Consider the following 20,990-nt stretch of genomic DNA (forward strand, 5'->3'; position numbering starts at 1 on the left):
TTTGGAATATTAGTGCGCCATTCCATGGCTCACCAGGCAGCCGCTTGTGTTCACTTCGTTTTTTTTTTTACTGCTGACATTATTTAGTTTACACTACCGTGCGCGCAAATATTTCTTCATTTCATGCTCCCGTAAGATATTGCTTTAAATGTAACGTGCGCAGGAGACAGGTGGCGTACTCTCTATGCTGGACGGTAACACCGATGGGTAGCCATGAAGTTTCGATTATTTCGATGACGGAACTTGCCGCTCTACAAAACTTCCTGGTCGAAACGGGAAAGCTACTGTTAAAAGCAAGTTCGCACAAATATATTGAAAAGGAGAGTCTAGGGAACATACTGCTTATTTATTTATTTATTTATTTCAATACATTGAAGGCCCTAGCGGGACGTCACAGAAAGGAGTGGAAAAAAATCGCTCTAGTCGTAATACAGCAAAAAGAAAGCATTATGAAACACAGCAATAAAAGAACAAGCACAAGTTTGCGCAAAACGCAGGAAATGAACAGGTTACCTGGTAGATTATTCAAATACATAGTTTCGTGCGGCGGTTTTAAAGAAAAAAGTGTCAGAAATATCAGCAAAAGACCCTGCGGGCTGGAAATAACAATGATGGCAGTCCACGCCACGCAATGCGCCCCTATGACGTGCAATGTGACAGACGAACCTGAGCGTATTTGCATGGCAGTAACGAAGGAAAGGGTTTATAAACCGATACTCAAAAGTAAAAAAAAAAAACGTCGCTAGTGCTCCAATGGCCCGCTCAATTTTGTAACGAATGCAATAAATAGATCCGTATCCGCTTGTGGTTGCTCAATCTTTAATACGAACCATTCTTCTCATAGTCCAGCCACTTTTTTAACGGTCAAGCCTATCCCGTCGCTTTCTCTAGTCGTTCCCGGTGATGGTGCAATCTCAAATGACGTACCACTCGATATGCGCCACTGTGTTTAAGTTTGCTTTCGAGGCCCACTTTTATTTTTAGTCTGCATTAACGACCTGGCTAATGTTGTTCAATCATCCATCAGGCTATACGCTGATGACTGCATAATTTATCGCATAATATCATCTGACACAGATACCATCTTGCAGCACTTCAATGTGACTGCGACGCTAAAATGACTGGTGCAACGCATGGCAAATGCATTTGAACGTTAAAAAGTGTAAAGTAATGAGAATCTCCTGAAGAGCGTCTGCTTGTAACCATCTTTTTTATCACGTTGATGGCTCTGCACTAGACGGGGTTACCACGCATAAGCATTTAGGTGTTCACCTGACTGCTACCCTTTTCAGGCAAACCCATGTTAACTACGTCATTGGGAATGCTAATCGCACGTTATGTTTCTTACGTCGCAACTTTTCAAGGGCACCATTTTCTCTTAAATTAACATTATACAACACACTTGTAAGGTATAAGCTCGAAATATGCATGCGTGTTGTGGGATCCCAGTAAACAATTTCTTAATAAGCAATTAGAATCAGTTCAAAACCGTAGTACGCGTTTCATTCTCTCAAATTTTCACGCTTTTCAAGTGCATCGTCGTTGAAACACCATATTGAAACTTCTTAACCATTCTCTGTGCAGCAAAATATTACGTTTATCCTTATTTCATCAGATTTTTCATAATCCACATCTGAAAAATGAACGTCTTATAGTGCCATCTTATTTGTCTTGTCGTACTAACCACCGTCATAAAGTTGAAATCCCTTCTTGCCATACTAACTTATTTTTCGATTCATTCGTGCCAAAGATATCGAGGGAATGCAACCACCTGCCCACCTCCTCCGTCGCCACGCCAAGTTTTTTGGCATTTAAATCAGCTGTCGACAATTATTATTGTACATACTAGGCGCCAAGAATGACAACAATTATGGGTTTTTTCCCACTTCCTTCTGTAACACCTTCGGGCATTGAAGGTAATGAAATAAATAAATAAATCTGATATCTCGCTGTTACAAACACTATGGTGCTTATAAATATAACCACTATAACCTATCATCTCCACAAAAACGTTCGCAACATAGCACTTACAATGTTCATACAAACATTGTCTACTGATCATGCTTCGCTTTACGTAGACGACAAGTACAATTGGTGTCTGCCATTTTTTTTTCAATCGCTGCAAAATAAACTGGAGCGGTGCGTTACAACAGAGTACCGAAGAAACAAACCGCATAAAATTGGTAGCACTCGACAGAAACCTCAACCTTCACCACTACAATTATTGGCGACTTGGGTCACGCTGGTGTTATTAGTATGCAATAAGCTTTTTCGAAATCAGCATGGGCTTGGTGGCGAGTGTGTATAAATGAATCAAGGCACCAAATTTCCAACATGCTTGCCTCTGGCTGATGGCGAATATATACCTAATTGTTGCACTAATACTACGCTGATGGTGCAGGATGGTGACATGAAGCCTGGAATCATTATTGCGGTCCTTATTGAATGCTTTATAGAAGTTTCTAAACGTATTGTGTTTAGAACTTGGTGAGAGGCGGTGTGCGTAATTATAAAGCAAATTGCCGAACTTAAGATGCGTAAACATATCTTCTCTTGGTAATCATTCTTAAGGGTACTTATTATGGCTCGGATGAAGATTTCTCTTTTCTGGTTTTGGACACCTCATTCGCACCACTTTTCTACTGTTTTGGCTGCAAACACAACTTTACCAAACTTTATCTCACTGCGTGTTTATTTCAGACAATGGCCTGCAGATTATCAGCGGTACATAGATCACCTTCACACAAAAATGGCGTTACCACATTTTGGAAAGTACAGCCAATATTATTGAAGATCATTGTCGTGCTTATCCTGGCAACATCGCAAGGTAATGTTGCCGCTGCAACGGAGCGTAAGAAAGTTAATATCCCCAGCAAATATTACACATTAAAATTGCGCTCTGACGAAGCGTTCTCCCAGTGTGACCAACCGCGCCTTCAGGCGTGGCCGCAGCTAGTGGGAATACAAGGCAATAATTCCTAATTACGATCACTGATTACACCCTGTGTCTTAACTTATCGTTGCCTTCTGGTCCTTGCCCTGCAGTAGACTCGCCGATGGGCCGTAGTAAGGATAAAACGGTACTTTTATCTGGAAATCGCCATAGAGTGTGCTAAAAATTTTCCACAGGCCGCTCTCACGCTATTGTCTACAGGGGCCGGCAAGTATGGCGGTTAAGCCAACATAGAAATCATGGTCAGTAGACGTATTCACCTTCTGACTTCAAACGGCTTTGTCGCTTCATAATTGGGTCATTTACAAAAAAGAACATTGCGTTCCAGACGCAACGATCTCCACTGATTACTCATATGCGTGATTATTTATTGCACATTTTCCTGTTACAAGGCATACGAGTGACGTAGACTACGAGCGCCCCGTCGGCTGCAATAGGAAGATATTTCACGTAAATGTGAGGGGAAAGGCCCAGCCACCGAACCAGGGATGGCCTGCATCATTGTCAACCAAGAGCCAGAAGTGATGGAGCTAGCTTCCCACAGCACGACAAAGAGAATGCGTTCGGATCACGTTCTTATTAAACTCTGCCCTGGAGGCAGAAGATACTGTACAAGTTAAGAACCTACTCGAGGCAAATGATCGTGTTTTTCCAGCTTACCCTGGAAAAACAAGCCTACTCAAATGCCAACTGCGTTTGAGTAACGGGCTGCCCGTAAACATCCGACAGGACCCTTTGGCAGTGCTTGATTCGTTTGATTTCATTTCATTTAATTTGATTTATTTGACAATATCGGAAATGAGTACATTCTATGAAAACACAGACCAGTATGTCCTGCGGTTGAAAGGTTATCGGAGACCTCTTGTAACCAGCACCTAAATAACATGCAACTGCAGGAGCAATTACGAACTATGCGGCAGTACAGATAAATTTGAATAACAGAACATGGTACAAACGTAAGTTAATTCCTACTGCCATTATGTAAAGGTTACAGCAAGAAAGTTCAATTGTTTAATCAATGCACAGGCTAAGGAAATGCCAAATAAAAAATTAAGAGAGAGAGAGAAATTACGGGCAAAGCTCCCTTGAGAGAAAGCTTTAGCTCGGGCCGAATTTTGACGTCGCCTATTAAAATACATGTAAAACATAGAAACGATTTTCTGAGATAACCCTTGACGAATTTTAATGAAATTTGTTAAATTTGAGAGAGAAAGTTAAATTCTAGGGCCTGTTGCAAGTGGAATTTCGATTTAGGACCAGAATATTGTTCAAGAAAAGTTCAACAATTCGAAAAAGAAAAATGGAAACACGAAGTTTAGAAATAATAGCTCTGTATCAATAACAGATATCGCTGTTCTGTAAACGGCATCCATTACATCACTGAAAGCGGACAAATTCGATAAAATTTAAATCCTACGTGAATTCCTTCCGTTGTGTACAAGGATTCTGCAATATCTGTATGTTCATATTACTAAAGATTTTGTCCGCTTTGAATGTACTTTTAGACGCAATTTACAGAATTGTGATATCATTTTTCATCGCCGAGAGACAGAGTTGTAAATTTGAGTTTCGTTTCCTGAAATGTTGCAATTTTGCCAATTTTCAATAAAATATGGACGACCTAAAAGAAGAATTGGAAACAATCGGACACTAGATTTTAAGTTTTCTAATAAATGCAGCAAACCTTGTCAAATTTGGTGCAGTGTTTGCCGAGAAAAACAATTCTCCTTTTACATGCATTTAGATAAGACCACCCGATCTAAAGCTTCCTCCCAAACGGAATTATCGTAGTGAAGCATCATACGGGGTGCCTCACATAACTTAAACCAAGGATTTTAAGAAAGTGGTTGACCGCCGCTGAATGAAATCAATCACATATGATTTGTCCTGATATTGCGCTCTGAGAGTATATATTTTTATTTTTCGCTTAATTGGTTAATTAATTAAATCAATTATGCAAAACTTGTTATATCCATTTTGGGGCCAAGTGCGTTTTTTTGCGTTGTAGATGGGGTTCACGAACGACCGATCCAATTTTTGTGGCGCCGTACATTCTGCCGGGCCCGCAAAATATGAAATAAAACCACGTGGCTGAGCTCGTGCAATATCGCATTGCAACCTTTGCAACCGTGCTCCGAGCTTATCGCTTGTCAGGGACAACGGCCCTTCCTTTCCGTGTGTCACGGCCAAAGATTCCGGCGCTCTGTGAGTGCGATGCCTAAAGCCGCGGCCGCTCACTTAAGGCTGATCCACACGACGAACCAAATTGCTCTTTTGGACCGCGGTCCGGACATCACGTGATAGGACGTCACCAGTTCGTGCGTACCACCGTTGGCCCGCGCAAGACCGCGGCCCTAGCAGTCCAACAAATTGCCGAGGCTTTTCCCGCTTCAGTGTTGGCGGCGGACCGCATGCAAACCGCAGCGATTTTGGTGTAGCCAACGGATGTTATCCGGCAACACAGTGTCTTCAGCCGAATCCAATCTAGTTTTCGGCTCAGCAAAAGCCAGTCAAGCCAGTCGTTTCATGTCCGCCGTTCCGCCTACACGTGCGTGCAGCAGATATCTTTTTTAAAGACCGTGTCCTCTAGGAGTGACGAGGAGGTTTTTTATTTTGTATCCCTCGTTGAGCAGTTCCCGGCTTTGTGCGACTCGAGCAGGAATGATAACAATGATAACACTCTGGCCGAGAGTGTAGTTGGTTGGTCTGCTCTGCCGTCTGCTATGGCGGTCCGCCTTGTGGATGTGCTCTGCGTCGGACCGGACCGCGGCGGACAGTGACGTCGCATCACGTGACCGATCGGCCCGCGGACTTGGTCCGTCGTCTGGATCGGCCTTTAGCAACGGTCCGCGCGCCCGGTTCTTTCGCCTGAGCCGTGGTTGAGAGCACGAGAACGCATGAACGCATCAGGATCCAAGATGCCGCCGAGCAGGTAGCATGCATTCCGCTCGATTCCGTAGTTGTCTTATTGTCTTTGTGCTTTGTGAAGCCGTGGTAAACCGAAAGTGTGCCGAATCGGATTTTAATATCACTGGGGCTCACTGGACACCAGGATTGCATCGGTGGGTGGACTACTTTCAAATTTTAAGGGTTTTGCGCACCGACGACACCGGGTATGCAGCTCACCCTGATGCAGCTGCTGGGCCTAGCCACGCCACACATGGCGCACAGGCGTCGCTTCTCTGGCAGAAGAGGGCTTTCTTTCTCCAAATAAAGAGACGGAATACGAAGTAGCGGGGACTTTGGTAAAACCTAAGGAGGTTAACAGGCACTTCGGGTGGATTACGGTAACTGGAATACGCACAGAAGCGAACAGAGCGGGTCAGAGTTTGTCGCCAAAACACCGGCGGGCAATCTCAACGCTCAAGTGCATACACCTTGCCGTGAGGGCTTCGGGAATACAAACAAAGCATTTCAAGGAGCAGCAAGATGCCACCGCTGCCTATGGAGGACACGAAAGTCATCGTGAGCCCGAGAGGCGACCTATTTACCAGCAAGGTTCCGTCTACTGTGGCATATGGGGGTGGAAGGGCTCGATCCGGACGAGAGTAACTCCGACACGATGTGCTCTATTCCGCAACAAAACATCATCGTCATCAGTTGTCGGAGCCAAGAGAATGCCAACCGCTACATCAACATTGAAGCTATCACAGTGCCCGGTCACAGACGAAGACAGTGGACGAAGACAGTGCATGCGTGGCGGAACCACATGCACACAGCAATGGAGTCATTCGCGGGATCGCTCTCAGCGATGGCCCGGAAGCCATCGTCCACAAAGTCGTTAATACTAGAAATCTACTGGCTCTCGGAGCGAAAAGAATAAAGAATACCGGCACCATCATAGTGCTATTCGTTGGGCACAAGGTTCACAACTACGTTTCATGCGAGGCATCCTGATCAAGTGCACATTAAACAGGAAGTATGTGGACGTCTGCTATGCCTCCTGCCAACTAGGACATCGCTCCGACGTATTTCTGACGCCCAGCGCTTCGATCTGCAAGAGCTGCCGAGATCTAATCCAGCCGGAGGAAGATCAGGCTTGTGAACTGAAACGTAGTTCGTGCGGTAGCGAACACCTCACTGCGGCGCGGGAATGCAACGAAAGATATCTAACACACTATGTCGTTAGATGCAGGCGATGCCTGAAGGCCCACCCCACTCGGGAGGGCACCACAACAATCGATCTAGACACCTTCTCCGAGCTCAACGGTGGTCATCAACAGGACCACCTCAGACCGCCGCCACTCAGAGGCCGATCCAGATCGCGAGGGAGATCAAGAACGAGAGGTGGAGGCAGGAGTCGCTCCACCTCCAGACCACGCCCACGGTCTATTTCGAGATCCCACTCCAGTTCAATCATCATCATCATCGTCATCATCATCATACTCATATTAATAATAATAATCAGCCTGGTTACGCCCAGTGCAGTGCAAAGGCTTCTCCCACACTTCTCCAACTACCCCGGTCAGGTGCTAATCGTGGGCATGTTGTCCCTGCAAACTCCTTAATCTCATCCGTCCACCTAACTTTCTGCCGCGCCCTGCTACACTTCCCTTCTCTCGGAATCCAGTCTGTAACCCTTAAAGACTATCGGTTATCTTGCCTCCTCATTATAAGCGCTGCCCATGCCATTTCTTTTTCTTGATTTCAATTAGGATGTCATTTACTCGCGTTTATTTCCTCAACCAATCTGCTCTCTTCTTATCCCTTAAAGTTACACCCAGCATTCTTCTTTCCATAGCTAGTTGCCTCGTCCTCAATTTACGTAGAACCTTTTTCGTAAGCCCCCAGGTTTCTGCCCTGTAGGTGAGTACTGGTAAGACAGAGTAGTTACACAGATTTCTCTTGAGAGATAATGACAACCTGCTCTTTATGATCTGAGAATGCCTGCCAAACGTGCCCCTGCCATTCTTATTATTCTGATTATTTCAGTCTCATTATCCGGATCCGCGGTCACTACCTGCCCTAAGTAGATGTATTGCCTTACCACTTCCTGTGCCTCGCTACCTATCGTAAACTGCTGTTCTCTTCCGAGGCTGTTAAATATTACTTTAGTTTTCTGCATATTAATTTACCACCAACCCTTCTGCTCTGGCTGTCAAGGTTAGTGAGCATGCATTGCATTGGTTCCCTGAATTACTAAGCACGGCAATATCGTCAGCGTATTGGAAGCTACTAAGGTATTCTCCAATAACACTTATCCCCAATTCTTCCCAATCGAGGTCTCTGAATACCTCCTGTAAACACGCTGTGAATAGCGTTGGAGAAATCGTATCTACCTGCCTGACGCCTTTCTTTATTAGTATTTTGTTGCTTTCTTTATGGAAGACTACGGTGGCTCTAAGCCGCTATATATACCTTTCAGTATATTTACATACGGCTCGTCTACACCCTGATTCCGTAATGCCTCCATGACTGCTGAGGTTTCGACAGAATCAAACGCTTTCTCGTAATCAATGAAAGCTATATATAAGGGTTGGTTATATTCCGCACATTTCTCTATCACCTGATTGATAGTGTGAATATGATCTATTGTTGAGTAGCCTTTACGGAATCCTGCCTGGTCCTTTGCTTGACTGAAGTCTAAGGTGCTCCTGATTCTCTTTGCGATTACCTTAGTAAATAGTTTGTAGGCAACGGACAGTAAGCTGATCGGTCTATAATTTTTCAAGTCTTTGGCGTCCCTTTTCTTATCGATTAAGATTATGTTGGCGTTCTTCCAAGATTCCGGTACGCTCGAGGTCATAGGTCATTGCCTATACAGGGTGGCCAGTTTTTCTAGAACAATCTGCCCACCATCCTTCAACAAATCTGCTGTTACCTGATCATCCCTAGCTGCCTTCACCTTTTGCATAGCTCCCAAGGCTTTCTTTACTTCTTCCGGCGTTGCTTGTGGGATGTAAAATTCCTCTAGACTATTCTCTCTTCCATTATCGTCGTGGGTGCCACTGGTAATGCATAAATCACTATAGAACCCCTCAGCCACTTGAACTATCTCATCCATATTAGTAGGCTATGTTGGGCTGCTGAGCACGAGGCCGCGGGATCAAATCCCTGTCACGGCGGCCTCATTTCGATGGGGGCGTAATGCGAAAACAACCGTGTTCTTATATTTAGGTGCACGTCCCCAGGTGGTCGAAATTTCCGGAGTTCTCCATTACCGCGTGCTCCATACTCAGAAAGTGGCCTTTGCATGTAAAACCCCATAATTTAATTTTTTAAATCCATATTATTAATGATATTGCCGGCTTTGTCTCTTAACGCATATATCGGATTCTTGTCTGTTCCTAGTTTCCTCTTCACTGCTTTTAGGCTTTCGCCGTTCCTGAGGGCATGTTCAATTCTATCCATATTATACTTCGTTATGTTGCAGTATGCGTAATATGGAAGCTTGTGGAACACCGGTATTAATTTTCCCAGTATAGGAGAAGATACCAGACTTCCTAATTGTTGATTCATGGTCGCTTAAGTAGCTTCTGAATAATTTTAACGCACGGCCGGTTATTCCGTAGGAATCAAGCTTACTAAGTTGAATATTAGGCTGGACTAAATCAAAGGCTATAGTAAAATAAATAACAACACACCCGGCAGCCCTACTATGGTCAATTTCGAAGTCAATCGTTTTGGTCATGGCATCAAGAAAGAAATAGAAAGAGAATAAGTATATTTATTATGTGGGCGTAGTTTTGGAGAGGCCTCCCTAATCGAGAATGCCTTAAGCTCGTTCGGCGTGCTGGGCCCTCGGGATCAGCCGTTGCTGGTCCCCTAGACCGCAGCTGGCCAAGGCTCTCTCCGAAAGCTCGTTAGTGTGATAAGGGTTCCGAGCGTTTATTGGTGCCTGTCTGGAACGCCCTAGTCTAAGGGACCCGGGTTCTCTGTAGAAGCCGCATTGTTGAGAGAATGGTGCAGGAGCTATTAGGTGATTTCTGGTTGGGTGGGGGAATGTATCGACTTGTAGAGCTAGGAAAAATCTCCCCTCCTAGGTCGTGACTTGTGTGGTGGAGGGTATGTTCTACGGGCTAGTTTGCAATTTTCTGCGATGTCCTGATACGAGCGTAGAGGGCACATGCGCAGGAACTCTGCTTCATCGTCGCTGACTCGGCGGGTAAAGTCTGGAGCTACGAGGTTGGCGATCTCGTTGCCGGTAATGCCGTGGTGAGCTGGTGCCCAGATGATCATGACTGGTCTCGTTGGCGCCTTTCAATTCACGATTCTGAGCGTGTTCTGACACTAGTGAAGCTGCCACACACCGGCTGATAATCGGTCACTATGACTTCAACATCTGTCTGTGAGAGCGCCAGGGCTATGACCGCTTTCTCGGCTTGGAGGGGGTTGTTTGGAGGGTATGCATCCCCTAAGAAAATGGCCATAATTTTTTATGTTTCCTGTACGTTTCCTTCTTGTGCCCTACGTGACCTTCTAGTTTCCATGTTCTTTGAGTGAACTTGAGGAAACATATTTCATGTGTACCGCAGCTTTACTCACCCTTTCGTACGACTCGATGAAGCAAACTCTATCTTTCCTGTAGGATGTATCCTTTGTCTTTATGACAGGATGTTACATGTGTGTGCACTCTATGTTACCTGGCAATGTACATCCACGTAACATAGAGCGCACTCAGTGATCATCTGTTAACACTAGCTAAAGATAGATCATCTACCTGTGAGATGTGTGATTTACTGGCCTATGCATGTAAAAAGAATTGGAGGGGGGGGGGGGCTCGGCTTTTTCCCACCTCGGTCTGGTTATTATACTTTTCCTGCACTGCTCCACAATAATTATACACTAAAGTCCGCTCATTAACAAACGCATAGCCTGCGGTCGCGGTTAAAAGTGCATTTCTTTACAAAACTGCGTGCGACTGTTCTCTTGGCATTAGCAGGTTTAGAAGTATGGCAGCGCGGATCGCATAATTGCTTGCTTGAGTGTGCAACTGAATAGTTTATGATTGTCAGTTGTCTGAGTAGTGAAAGTTGTATGCGGAACATGGCCTTGTTTTTTTGCTTGCGCGTGCATGCAAGCATGACGCCCAATTTTATTTCGGCCGAAGCTCCAGCTGCCGTAGAAAACGAGCCATGAGCACGTTTTGTCGTCTTTATTGCTTACGCTACGAAAAAATGTGGTTCCACCGATTCAAGGTGAGGTCACACAGTCTGTAAAACACAACATTTGGCGCCATAAGAAGCGTGTACATGGGCGGTGATCATAAATTTCTGCTCTGCGGGTCTCGCGTAGCTGCCCGTATAGGCGATTCGTCATTACATGCAGACGGAGCTGCACGGGCTGCGCGCTGATTGGCTCGTGTCCGCCACCAAAATTTCGCCTATAGTTCACCTCAAATCCTCACATCCCTGCGCTCTGGGAGCAGTTCAAGTTCTGTAACGCCACATTGCGCCCTACTCTGTTTCGTACGCAAGCAAGAAGCCAAGCGTGAGTGAGAAGGATACTCAAACGGAGAAAAAGAGTGTTGGGCAGTGGGGTAGGCAATGGTGAGATTTCACTTGTAGCTGTCTGGAAATAAATGCAAAGTGAGGAATGATCACCAGACGCTTGTGTGTGTAACAAAGTGAAATAAGTTGTCCAATGGCTTGCCGGTCAGATGGAGCCTTACGCTTCTGGAGTACGAGGGGAGGAGGTCGTGGCCTCGTCCGAAAACTTAGTCTTTAGCCTTAAGTTCCTCTTGGATGCTGTATCAGAAACCAAAGAAGTGAAATGAAATATGAAAGACCATGAGAACGTCGGGGCGGACTTTCTAGTAATGTGAAGTAGTGCCGGGGTCACGGTATTCATGGTCATGCTTACGCAGCTGCATAATTAAGGAAATCCAGGGAAAAGACGGAGAATGCGGGAGATGGAAATTCAAGACGATGAGCAACACGTGAACAAGGTGAGTGCAGGTGCCAACGCTTCGACAAGTGTACTTGTCTTCTTGAACAAGGTGAATGCAGGAGCCGACGTTTCGACAAGTGGACTTGTCTTCTTGAACACGGTGAATACAGGAGCCAACATTTCGACAAGTGGACGTGTCTTCTTCAAGAAGACAAGTCCACTTGTCGAAACGTTGGCTCCTGTATTCACCTCGTTCACGTTTTGCTCATCGTCCATAATTAAGGAAAGCAAGATGCTAAGAAAGGCACTTTGTTTTTGCTCTTGTGAATGTTCTGCTACCTGTGCAAATTATGTTTGCGATCTACTTCCTTGTGCGTTTCGACATCGACGGTGCCCGAGCGATAGTTGGAAGTTTTTCTTTTAGGCAAAGTCCTTCTCTTGGGGCAATAATTGTCACTTTTGCGTAGTGGACGCCATAGCCAGAGAAATAGACCAGATTCGGCCGCTGAACAGCCCGAGAAGTTTGGGATTTGCGGCGAAGAGCGCCCACATGCGAGCACGCGAATATAGCTTACCGCGCTCGGCGAGCCAAAGGAGGAATCGGATGTTTTCAACGCAGAGGCAGCGGCACTGCTCGAACGCATGCACGGGCAGAACAGCTATGGTAGTAGGGAAAGGAGGGCTCACCGAGACATCCCTGCTGCCCACGACCTACCTCGGTCCTGCTCTGGAAACAGGCGCCAAGTTGTTTCTTCGGCAGCCCTTGAAGGCCTTAGTGGAAGCATATCGACGACAACGGGACACCCGACGACATTGAATTGTATTTGCACTTTGTTACATTTCTTTAAACTGTCGTGTGTGCTCAAGGGATTCGTATGATTCGACTGCAACCATTATTCACCTACCGACTTTATCACTGCATATCTAGTTTGTTTGTGCTTTATTATTGTGTATGATCATTATTTTGTGGGTGCTAAGGATGTCAACATGACTGGGCGTGCTAAGGTGATGGCAGCCCTTCTTCATTCTGCGCTGATTTTCACGCTAAGCTTTGGGACCTATGTGAATGGACCTTCGTTAAGGATACGATGGGCACGCGAGGAACATGATGCTTTATTTTTGTTGAGGAGAAAAGCTTTTCTTATCGACAGTCTCAGATATGTTATATACATTTCAGTTCGTTTGGCATATATTCAAGATTTCGTTGCGTCACGAAAATGAAACTGGGGCTCCCGCTAAAGGCGATTATGTACGCGCAACGCTTGCATCGTGACCCGAAAAATATTCACCGACAATTACGGCACACCCTAAGGCGAAATTGGAGCGTAGCGTATTGCAGTGTAGTCGCTGCATGCATGTGTGGCTTTCAGAAAGTACTACACAGTCCGCCCCACGCACAAGGATTACATAAATCACCGCCCCTTCCAGTCCGTGAGGATGGTCGAACAGCGAAGCTGTGCCAGTTACGCCGACTATTGCACCATGCAAGTTAAACATCGCAACCAGCCTATATTGTATGTCTTTTGTTTCACCAGTCTTTCACCTCATTTGGATTATGCGTGCTTCGAGTGGTGAGGATGCTTTAGGAGCGCTGCCGTTTAAACTCGGTGTAACTGGCGCGCAGCTCGGGGTCGGCCCTACGACGACGAGCCCGTTCACGAGCCAACTCTCACTGACGCTCGCGGTGAGCAACTTCTTCCTCAGGAGTACGCATTAGGTATCGTCTTCCAATGGTTGTTGCGGGGGTGGAATGCGCGGAACGCATAATCCAAGCTCCGTATATAGGGCGCAAGGCCTACCACTGGAGATGCTGCTCGGCGATTGACGTTGCTGCCGGCGTTGCTTGCTGGCGCAAGAAGTGGACGCAGCCATGCGCTCCTAATACTGTGTTTCAATTGCTCGTCACTCTTTGTTGGCTGCAAACTATCAGCATTAAATTTGTTTCCTTCGCGGCAGGGTAGAATAAATCGTGGATAAATTCGATGCCGATCTTCCTCGATAACCTAAAATCCACCATATCACAACCGTATAAGATTCGCGCATAATATAGCATTCTCACAGGAAAAAAAGGGGTCACTCGAATCCAGTTCTCCCTGTTGAGCTCTTCTTTTCCTTTCCCGCTAAGTCATGTGGCCCCTTTTTAACGAAGTCCGACAACAACGGCACAGGGTCTGCATAAACAGCTTCGCTGTAAATGCTTTCGTGACAACAGCCAACGGATAGAACTATCGATAGCATTGGAGAAACTTGCGATGCTTGCAGGCACGTCGTGACTGCATTTATCGGGCATGTCGTGCCTGCACGTCGAGCGATAACATCTAACAGTTGTTAGCCGGTGAACACTGGTAACTGAAGAAAGACAAAGGAGTTATCGGCGAACAGACGATGGCACGCTACGCTGGTGCCATCTCGTAGCAGTCGTCGCCGCAGTTCGTGTTGAGCGGCCCTCCGCTCTTCTTCTCACGCTGTTGCCATACCTTCCTCCTCCGCTTTTGTCCTCGCGCTCTTTTTGCTGGCGCCGCTTTTTTCATCCCCCGCTGCACTCCGCGTTAGCTCTTTCATCCACTGCGCTAGCTCGCTCGGAGACGCCGGGAAGCGGACGCTTGAAGCAGGAACGGACGCCTAAAAGCTAAGCTATAAAAAACTGCGGAATGTACAGACTAACGCCGTTTACAGATCCTGCGGCGCAGTTGGCTGCTGCTTTTTCTTTTTCTCAGTCACACTTCAAATATCAGGGAGCTTAGAAGTTTGATATGAGCGAGTTGAGACCAAAGCGTGCGCAACATTTTTGAATGAGCGGCAGGTGCTCAGCTTTTCCGCTCAAACTTTCTTTTCGCGCTGCTTCAGAACATTTTCAGTGCCCGTGGTGCGGTTTTTGTGCGCCTAAGATTAGCCTGCGCTAACACTTTTGTGGTAGTGGGTCTACGCATGCTTTCAGAAACTGGCACGTCTACTTAATCTGAGAAAAAACCAGTTAAATTTTTTGTTCCAAGCAAATTTGAATAAAAGAATGGCGTTTGCCATAAACACCATTACGAAGTTAGAGACAATTGCGAATTTATCTGGAACACAAATAAAAAAATAATGATAACATCAAAACATGGGTATGTGACACGTGTCTGTGCAGTTGCATATTCATTCCACTCGACGTGTTATAAAGAGTAGCACGCTGCATTTTTATTCTTATTTTGTTATTTTAGGGAGTCATGCTGGAAGAATTGTATACCCGCGCATAATTGAGGAGCGGAGCAGCCTTGGCAATGTTGTCGTTCACGTTACTGAGGAAATAGTGTTGCAGCTTTTTAAATACGATGTATTTCTCTCTAGACTACGTGTTGACGTCGAAAAAAATGGTACAATCATTCACACGGTGGTAAGTAAAAAACCTCGATGCTCTTCTATGTATTAATTTCATTCAAATCGATCCTGTACGAAGAGAATACTTTGCTTCCTGCTTTGCTTGAGCAATATATAAAAAATAAAGTTAAGACTAACAAACCAGAGACTGGACACTATGCAATGTGTGGTGGTGCATTCATGTGTCAAATGTCATTCTCAGACATCCTGAACGAGGCATGTACCAGTATGTTCCAAAGCGAGCACATCAAGTACTAAGCAAAGTTTTCAAGTGCACCGAACGCGTGATACACATAATTAATACTTCTTAGGGCGTAGAAGCTTATAGTTTGCAGCTGAGCAGTGTAGTGGGAAAAGAATGAAGCTATTGAAAGTATTTCTGACATCTGACACGCCGTTATCCTGGTAAACATAGTCAAATATATTTTCACAATGAAGGGGGATAATCGGCACGAGCTGCACTTATTCTAATCTTTTAGCTTTCTTCAGGCGGGCTAGTAATAATAGTCTGAGTGAAATTTACGCAGGTAATTTATAACTCTACCTACATCAGTAGGGGACACGTTATTTATGACTTGTATAACTGGCGCCACGTACACCTACATTCGTTGCCGGAAATCTAACTCCTATACATGATAGCTTTATACTGACAAAAAATTACAAAATTAAATAAGCGTGGTAAAGAACCTCAGGTTGAACAAATTATTCGGGAGTCACCCACAATGGCGTGCTCAACATCTGGTCATGGTTTTGTCGTTTTGGTACGTCAAACCCCATAATATGTTACGAGGATGTTGGGAGTATAGAAGATTGTATTTACAATATATATATATATATATATATATATATATATATATATATTGTAAAAACAATCTTTTACAATACAATACAATTATGTACAATAATTGTAGCAGCTGACAACATGGTAGACAGCGCGCGAAGTCCAGAGCGTCTTCTTCTTCCGGCCAAGATTAAAACTGCTTCTTCGTCAGCGTGGCACAATATATATATATGTATATTGAGTCAGAGTAGTTAAGATGGCTGACCACCCACAACACGCAGCAGCTAGCGTACCGCGATCTTCTTTCATCCTGCCGTAACAGGACCCCCGGGTGGTGAAGCGCCGTCTCGAGGCATGGTAGGCGATGAATTGCGAGTGAAGTATGGCTTCAGCCCCGAAACGTGGACGACGTCAGCAGGCGTCGGACTTCAGGATGCATCAAAGTGTAACGGCGCAATCTCGTAATTTACGTCGTTAACTTCCCGTAGGACTTCATAAGGTCCTGTGTAGCGAGAGAGGAGCTTCTGGGAGAGGCCAATCCGACGACATAATTTTTAAACATAAGATAATGACCACAGTGACGCTGTACTACTATCTAAAGTAATAGCGCGGAGGGTGGTAACAAACAATTCACCGTTGTCAACGTTAATCTGAAACACAAATGTGCATTCAACCACAAAAAGTTTATGGACCACGGGATCTCGCAAAACATTGAGTTTTCGAGCAGCCTGTAAAAGCAGCCAATAAAACCAGATATCACTATGTTGTTCGCATATAGTAGGAGCGGCTGGAAATGCGAACACCAGGTTCCGTTGTGAAGCTTCTGAGATATTAAACTTTTTGTCAGATTCCTTGTTCCGTAAATACTGTCGGCCACTGTACATTCACAACCCGTTAAAAAAGGAGGGCTATGTGATCGCGCAGCTGGAAGATATGGACACTGCGAGTTGGATTGTCAACTGTTGTCAGGAAACTTAGAATATGGCTCTTGTAGCCCGATGACGCCATCGGCCATACCATGCTGATTACGCCAGTTCTCGTCCGTAGCCCGATAACTCAGTGAACGCAATAAAAAAGAAAAATCATGCATATTCCATGCAATGTGAGAATTGATGTAAGCGAAGCTTTGATAAGCCGGTAACGCTAAACAGCGCATCATGATAAGAGACACGCCGCCGAGGCACCGAATTTCAGGAATGAACGCGCCTCGTAAAGCCGTATCCACACGAGTGAACGGATTGCCAATTCAACCAATGGATGCACATGTACTACCGGTTCACGCCACAGAAAAACGACGCAGACAAGCTGTTAGAGGCCCTACCTGTCGCAGTTCCACTCTAAAAACAAAGAGAGTTCAGGGCACTCTCTTTGAGGGAGTATTGTCCCATATTTCACAATTTTCCAGAGTAGATCGATCCTTTCTGAGAGAGAGTAGGAAAACTCCTCCTCACAGGGTTTTGTTACTCCACCGCAAGAGAGTGCTAGTACTCTTTCACATAGTGCTAATACTCTCCCCACGGGGAAATAATACTCCCCCAGACTGTGTGCTTCTACTCCTCCAAACAGAATACTTCTACTCCTCCAAGCCGAGTGTTTCTACTCCCCCAAACAGAGTGCTTGTACTCCTTCAGAACAGAGTTCTAGTACTCTTCCCAATAGTGTGAAAGCACGATGTAGATCCACGGTCACGTTAGAAGCAATTCACCCAGTTAGAACTGTGGGGAACGATCAGCTTCCAGAACCGCATGGTTTGTAGTGGACGGAAGATTCAACCGGTCACCATTCGACGCAAGCAAGATATGTTTAGAGTATAGGTTGAAAAAAAAAAACAGGTCAGAGATTGATATGACCGGAACTCTTACAGTCATTACTAGCGGTACAAAGTAGATTTTGAAGGGAAGCAATTATGCGTGGCTGTGCTATCGCAAAGAGGGACTATCGCAGCTGGGGGAAGGCTAGTAAAATAGTGCTAAACCGGGCAATTAGTCTATATTTTCTTGGGCTTCCCCCAGCTCCGCTGGTCTCTGGTGTGTGCGATAGCAGATCCACACAATTTTTTTTCACTGCGAGAAAGAGGACCGCCGATGTGAGCGTATGGTGCTCGCCTGTGCCCCCGCTGCGCCGTTCTTTATCTCCCGCTTGACTCCACCCACCCTCGCGGTGTCGCTATACTGCACGATGCTATTTTTATACTCTGCTTTCACTCTCTCTCAACTCTTTCTCGCCCTTCTCCGTGAAGCCGCAGACTTCAAGAGAAATCAAGCGAGGTTTTAACAGCTCCACTGTAAAAAAAGAAGACTAAGGAGATGTATACAAATGTGCTAGATAGAAGAAACACATATGTAGCCTACCTGATTAAAGAAGCAGGCCAGGTGACTGTCTGCGCCCCGTTTAAAAGGAGATGCCATAAAATCATCATCCTCATCAACATCAGCCAAGACCTTGATGGCGGAACCCACCCCCTCGTTTAAAAGGGGCTGCTCATAGCATCTAATTGTTTTGGTGGGCCTGGATGCGTTCGAAACAAGAAGTGATCTCGAGAATTCGACCACCTTATTCACAATATTCTGTTGCCGGAGTGGCTTAAAACTAAACGAAAGGCGTTTACGCAGTCATTTGCTACGAACGAAGTGAATTCTGTAAAAACGGTGCCAATTCAGTTCGAAGCGGACGTCTGGCACCGTCGCCATTATCTACGCAAACTACGTAAACCACGCAAGGAGGGTAACGTAATATCTGAGAAATATCGTCCGTACGTTTAACGCATATGGGTCATTTAGCGTTCAGCGCATGCGCATTTCGATCCCGTTATTCTGCTAAGCCCGCCATTACACTAAACTAAAGCTATCTGCTGGTGCGCCAGCAGATGTACCCTTTCACCCGCTTCGCTTCGTCGAGGCACGCACGCGATACGGTGACGCAGCCAATGGAATTCAGGTCCGTTTCGCTGCTGCAGACAGCGGATTTTTTGCTCAGGGAGCCATTTGATGCTCTCACATAAATATAGCGAGGTTAGTACACCACAAACTTTGTCGGCCGCATGCCTCAACGCGTCCTGTGCCACGCCAAGCTATATCTGGCCAAAGTCACCATATACCCGAAAGTGATTGCCCAGCAATATCGCCATGGCTATAAAACGCGTTGAAGTACAAGACAGAGAATTTGCAGAAGCGTGCCACAGCGCCACTACAGTGCATATAGCACCTGGACGTCCCAACCAAAGCTTCACTAAACGCAGGATCCCCAATTTTTCCTTGCATTGAAATTGCATAATTCAGATTCACCACATCTGGCTTCGAATGAGTGACAGTGAGGCTGCTTGAGCTTTTTATTTAGGTAGAAAGCATCTATCTTCACGGTCACTTATATAGCGTGTTGCTACGCAAGGCGATTCAAGCTCTAAAGGCCTCAGGGTGCTGTTTTACACGATTGAGGCTGACACGGGTTTATCCTGGGCTGCTATGCATCGATAAGCCGACTGGGAGAAGTTCCGCGAGTTCAGACACGAACGCCGAACAGGCGAAGAATCAATGGAACAATGGACGTCGCAACTAAAGGCCGACATTAAGGCGGCCACGAAGGAAATAGAGACAGATCTCCCCGTTCAAAGCATGGACAGCCGACGGGCTCACATGCTCGAAGCCAAATAATCGCTCACCAGGAGATGAAAAGAACAAAGACACAATCTACCACTGAGGAAAAGAATTTCTTCCCTCAACTGGCTGATTGCAGAACATTGAACGCAACTATCTAACCAGCAGTGGAACGAAGTGTGCGACGCCGCGGACGGCCGCATCAACCGCACGACGACGTGGCACGTGCTGAAACATCTTTTAGACAGAACCAGAACCAAAGCGGACCAGGGTCGTACGCTGAACAGGATCATCCACGAGGAACTTAAGATTACCACGGAAAATGAGCTCAATGACCGTCTCACCGACAAGTACCTTTCGCTGGCCAAATATGCTAGAGGCACGACCGCCGAAGCATATCGCGGCAAAGCCAACCCAGAGCTAGATCGGGACTTCTGAACCGAAGAGATACGCACGGCGCTTTAGAACCTAAACAGGAAGCCAGCGCTGGGGCCGGACGGCATAACTAACAAGGAACTTAGATACCTAGACGAAACCTCAATCAAAACCTTCACAGAGGAAATCAACAAAATCTGGGGGAACGAAGCACTACCCGAAGACTGAAAAACGGCCCTCATCGTGCTCATCCCAAAGCCTGGCAAGACGCCCAACATCAATAACCTCAGAGCTATATCGCTGATGCCTTGCGTCGGCAAGGTAGCCGAGCACGCGGTTCTAAACAGCCTCTCGAAACATCTCGAAGAAAAAGGTATCTACCCCGCAGCAATTATCGGATTTAGAGCCGGGTTATCCACCTAAGACGCCATGCAGCTCCTCAAGCATGAGATCATTGACGCAGACACCAGAGACGCGAGAGTAATCCAAGGGCTAGACTTCGAAAAGGCATTCGATAATATATCACATGACTACATACTCGACATGATCTCCAACCTCGACCTCGGCACGAGACTCTACGCTTATACAAAATCGTTCCTGAGCGACAGAACAGCCACTCTCCGTCTAGGGGAAATGAAGTCCCAGAAATACAAACTCAGCAGCAAGGGCACCCCGCAAGGTTCTGTCCTCTCTCCGACGCTTTTTAACCTTGCGCTAGCTGGCCTAGGCAAGAAACTGGGTCAAATCGAGAACGTCAAATACACCATATACGCAGATGACGCAACGCTCTGGGTTCCCGGAGGTAGCATGGCATCAATTGAGAGCGCTCTGCAGCAAGCGATCGACGCGATCGAGGAATACCTCGCTCCCACCGGCCTGCGATGTTCGCCTGCGAAGTTGGAGCTGCTCGTCAACAAACCATCGAGAAGCGGTCCCAAGCCACAGAACGAAATCAGAGACACACACGTCGTTACTCTCAGAACAAAAGACGGAGGAACCATTCCACATTCCACACGTCAGCAAAATCAGAGTCCATGGAATGCTCATTGAGAGCAACGGCTCTAACGCCGCGACAGTGGAGACGATCATGACAAAGTCGAAT

At 46.0% G+C, this 20,990-nt stretch overlaps 1 protein-coding gene across 3 annotated transcripts in view; it reads left to right on the forward strand.

Annotated features, from left to right (window-relative positions):
• Positions 1–20,990, forward strand: part of LOC142558062 (venom metalloproteinase antarease-like TserMP_B) — a 154,160-nt gene that overhangs the window by 20,345 nt on the left and 112,825 nt on the right. For 2 of the 3 annotated variants that reach the window (XM_075670224.1, XM_075670225.1), the window contains exons 2-3: positions 2,701–2,827; positions 14,983–15,155. In XM_075670224.1, the coding sequence (XP_075526339.1) occupies positions 2,701–2,827; positions 14,983–15,155 (300 nt within the window). The remainder of the gene's footprint in view (positions 1–2,700; positions 2,828–14,982; positions 15,156–20,990) is intronic. The other variant, XM_075670226.1, reaches the window with a different exon arrangement.

The sequence above is a fragment of the Dermacentor variabilis genome, chromosome 9, assembly GCF_050947875.1.
Source record: "Dermacentor variabilis isolate Ectoservices chromosome 9, ASM5094787v1, whole genome shotgun sequence".
In the NCBI taxonomy this organism is placed as follows: domain Eukaryota; kingdom Metazoa; phylum Arthropoda; class Arachnida; order Ixodida; family Ixodidae; genus Dermacentor; species Dermacentor variabilis.